Source organism: Pygoscelis adeliae, unplaced genomic scaffold, assembly GCF_000699105.1.
Source record: "Pygoscelis adeliae isolate BGI_AS28 unplaced genomic scaffold, ASM69910v1 Scaffold513, whole genome shotgun sequence".
NCBI classification, from domain to species: domain Eukaryota; kingdom Metazoa; phylum Chordata; class Aves; order Sphenisciformes; family Spheniscidae; genus Pygoscelis; species Pygoscelis adeliae.
Window position 1 is genome coordinate 1,107,107 of NW_008824591.1, and position 4,260 is coordinate 1,111,366.

The 4,260-nt window shown below is 53.1% G+C and overlaps 1 protein-coding gene across 1 annotated transcript in view; it reads left to right on the forward strand.

Moving 5' to 3' along the window:
- SNRNP40 (small nuclear ribonucleoprotein 40kDa (U5)) overlaps window positions 1–3,005 on the forward strand; it is a gene marked incomplete at its 5' end in the record, with an annotated part of 11,222 nt that extends 8,217 nt beyond the window's left edge. Inside the window, 2 exons of the mRNA XM_009322258.1 lie at window positions 704–807; window positions 2,567–3,005. Coding sequence (XP_009320533.1) covers window positions 704–807; window positions 2,567–2,616 — 154 coding nt within the window. The remainder of the gene's footprint in view (window positions 1–703; window positions 808–2,566) is intronic.
- Window positions 3,006–4,260: the final 1,255 nt, after the last annotated feature.

The following is a 4,260-nucleotide window of genomic DNA, read 5'->3' on the forward strand; positions in this document are numbered from 1 at the left end:
GAGGGTGGTGAAGCACTGGCCCAGGTTGCCCAGAGAGGTGGTGGATGCCCCATCCCTGGAAACATTCCAGGTCAGGCTGGACGGGGCTCTGAGCAACCTGATCTGGTGGAAGATGTCCCTGCCCACAGCAGGGGGTTGGACTAGATGGCCTTTAGAGGTCCCTTCCAACCCAAACCATTCTATGATTGCATGATTCTATGAAATCCGTATATAAAGCTGTGGCTGTGAGGGATTACACTGTAGCAGGGGCTGGGGGAGCACCCAAGCTCCTCCTCACTGCTTGGCTGCCATCTTGAACCGAGGTGACTGCCAGGCTTGCAGGCAGGTATTTGCGAGGGTGAGAACCCTCCTCCCAATGCTAATTTTCTCCCTTAGCCCACTGTGTTCCTGCTATATTGAGGGTCTCTACGGCCTCATGCTTTCAGATCCTTTCTCCGTGCCCCGAGGGGTGAGATGGGGCTGCCGTGCCATGACGGTGGTGAGGCTTTTAACACCAAGTTGACGCATTAGCTCCTAGCTGCTCAGACCTCTGCTCTTCTGGGTTTGGCAGTGCAGCGTTTTGCTCCTGAGAAGCTCCTTGTTTATCCACACTAAGAGCTGCATCTATTTCAGCCCGGTGGCGAACCGCTGCAGGAAGAAGCCGTTGGTGTGGGGGGCAGCTGCTTTCTCTCAAATGCCTGCACTCATAATGACTCTCTTTTAGGTTTGTCTACGTGTGGGACACCACATCCAGGAGGATTTTATACAAGCTGCCAGGCCACGCCGGGTCGGTGAACGAACTGGCTTTCCATCCGGAGGAACCCATTAGTAAGTCTTCCCCACCTCAAGTCATCTGGGGAAGTAGCTTCAGGGCTGGCTGAACTGCTGATCCTCTGGACAACAGCCCCAGAATTGCCTGTGGTCCAGAGCCCCAAGTATCAGAGACAAATTTAGGGCTAGCAGACTCCTGCCTGCTCCTCTCCTGCAGACAGGAGGTGGGCTGGGTGTGCCCTGGGGTCCTGGGCTGAGCGCGGGGGCTCTTCCTCTGTGTCCTGCCCAGGGAGAGACCTGGGTGGGGGCACCTGTACAGCAGCAGTGCTGCTGTGGTCCTGCGGTGGTCTGGGCTGTTGGTGGCACCTGTGGGTGGCCTGTGAGTGGCTTGGCTGCCGCTGCCTAGGCCTTGTCCAGACCTCCCAAGGGCCGTGGAAAAAGGTTTTGGGGTACCTGGTGTTTGGACACCAGGGATACAGCCATACATTTGGTGATGACGTAAGGAGTTGTAGTAACCTGGGATCATGTCTCCAGCCTGCAGTCTCTAACTTACCCAAAAGCTGTAGGAAGCAAACAAGGCTCTTTGTGCAGCGGGTTTTGTCCCCGTTCTAGAGATGTCCTGCACATGCTGCCATGTGTCAGCACTGGTGGCTTTTTCAGAACCGTTTTAACCACCATGCATTAGCTGAGACCAGGTTTCGTATCAGTTTCTCGGCGCAGTGTGCAGCCCAGGCGGGACCGTAGGGTGCTGTCTGTTTCTGTGGAAGCACTTGCACCATCGGCCAGGTCACCACATTGCTCCAGCCAAAAATTGACGAGAGTCAACCCCGAAGCGAAGCCAAGAGCTTGGTGGTGCCGAGGATGATAGTCTCTGCAGCAGGGCAGTGAGTTATGGGTGTGTTCCTTGGTTATTCATTGCCCTGTCTTCAGATGGGAGACTGTGCTGGAAGCTCTCCTCTTTGGTTTGGAGCGGATTGTTTGCAATTGTATTCTGCTGAGCTCCTCTTTGTGAATCAATCACTCAGCTTAAAATAAAAATTAAAAACCTATCCAGGCGTTGCATGCGAGTTATGCAATTGATTTCTATTAACGTCTGGGAACGTTAATCTTCTAAATCGCTGCACCCGCTCCAAGATACTCATCTGCATGGGAGGGTGCACGGGGAGCCAAAATGCGGCAAGATGACAGACACCAGTCTGCAAGTTCATGTAGAAATCCCCCAAATCTCTCCTGGACTCAAATGAAACCGTTGTCAGTGTCAGGAGCAGCGCTTCTGCGTCATTCTTTTGATGCTTGTGTCTTGAATCCCCTGACGAGCCTTTTCTGAGTTAAGGTGGTTCCGTGGCGTGTTGTAGTTGGGTGCCAGCTGCGTTTTGCCTGTTCTGATAAAATAAGGTCCCGACGAGGCTTTCCTGGCCAGCCTGTGCCCTCTAGCGGCGTGCAGTCCTGACGGCAGTGCCCGGTTTGCAATCTGAACGCTCTTTGCAATGAAAATAACGCTTCAGGGTGCTTAAGAGCGTTAACAGCGTGTTTATACGCCTCTCTTTACCATTTTAATGCTGAGGCATTACAGGCAGTATGCCGTTATGCCTGCCTTGGGACAGGGGAATGGCAGCCACGACGCGCAGCGTGCGATTAGGTGTCAGAGCAGTAGTTCCATAAAGTGTTTTTGGGGAGCAAATGAAATTTGGCTTTCTAGATCGCTTACAGCAAGCGAAATGAATAGTTCAATTCAAATGGTGTTGTTGCTAGTGGAGGTCTCAAACCGTTGTGTTTAATTTTCGTGTTCCTCCCTTCCCCTCTCTCTCTCCCTCAGTACTCTCCGCATCCAGTGACAAAAGATTGTATATGGGGGAGATCCAGTGAAGCCGACGAGGAGGTGGTGGGATTCGTGCCCTCGCGATCCTTGGTTTACAGAGTCGGATTGACTTTCTTCTCACCGGTGCCAACCCCCCCTCACACTTGTGGCGCTGGGAAAATGTTGAAGCAGCTTGATGAGACGAGCTGGCCTCTCGCAGGCTGCGATGTCTGCGTGGTCCCGCTGTACGGCTTTTTTCCATCCCGCCTTCTTTGGGGAGGAAGGAAAATTTGGAATTGATTTTCATTTTGGCTGTACCACCGACTATTACACCCTTTCCCAGATCACTTGAAATTGGTAAAATTTGTTTAAATTCCATATGTGGCTTGTATATTCCCTGTCCAGTTTCTTCTGGTTTTTTTGTACGGTCAAAACTGAAATAGATAGCTTTTTACAATAACTGTGTGGATGGGATTTATTGTTCTGTTTTACTTTTCTATTGTACAATACTAAATCAAGGCCCTCACTCGTATATAACCCGGGGAAACCATAGACGTTAACTTCAGAAGAGCAGCTTTATTTTTTATTCATGGCAATAAAAATGACCACACTCGAAATAATTATTGGGCTACTGCTGAATCCTATTTTCATGTTTTGAGTAAAATCCAGCCTCCTGCTATAAATAAACGTAAAGGGAGTGAGTTTTCTGTGACAGGCACAGCGTATTCGGTGCTCAGCAGTGGGGGAACCGGACCGGCTGCATGTCCCCTCTGCCTAAGCAGGCTGGCAGGAGGGGGGTAGGAGATGGTGGCAGGTCCTCGAGCAGGTTAGAGCCGTACCTCACGCACCCGTGGCTGACTGCTGGGATAACGCAAGGGTGCCTGCACCCTGCCTCGGTTTCGGGGGGGGGGACCTCAGCTTCTGCCAGATCTTGCCCTACAGCCACGGACCCCCTGCGTGGCTGACTGCTTGCTGTGCCCCAGCCCCTGGGCCAGAAGGCAATGGTCTGCCCTGGCTTTTTTTTGCCAGGGCTGAAACCGGCCTCGAGCCCTTGACTCGGGGCTGAGCCTCGGCTGGTCTTTGGGAGAACACACAAGGGGGGTTCCCCATGCCACCGGCCGTTGTCTGATGTTAATTAACTTGCCATGAAGAGTACGTGCTGCATTTCTCTTCTGAATGTGTCCACCTCAGCTTTCATCCTTGTTTTCCCCCATTGTTTTCCCCCCGTTGGCTGCCTTGGCTCAGGTTGTATCAGGCGTTTCTCACCTCTCGCTGCCTTTCTGCCCCATCCCACTGGGGGCTGCAGTTCAGCTGGGACGATGGAGCGTGGACACACGATGCTTGCACCCCAGCAGTGCCGTGCCGTAGGACTGTCCCGCGCAGTCTTTTGGCCAGTGTTTGACCAGGAGGAATCTGCTTGCAGCCGCCAGGTATTTAAGAGCTGGGAAATTGGAACAGTTTGTGCGGTGAAAAGGAAAGAAGCGCAGGGTCGCTTTGAGAGCATGTCTTGCCCTGCTTTTCTGCTGTGGGCAGAAGAGAAGAGCTGGAGGATGGCACACTTGGGGCCAAAACGGACCCGTCGGCTTTTAAGGAGGCAGGGAAATGTGGCCGCACGTTCCCCCGGAGGCAAGGTGATGTCTGCTGGGCATGGGGTGTGTGGCACTGTCCCCGGTCCCCGTCACCTGGGATGGTTCCTGTCCCGGCGCCGCGTC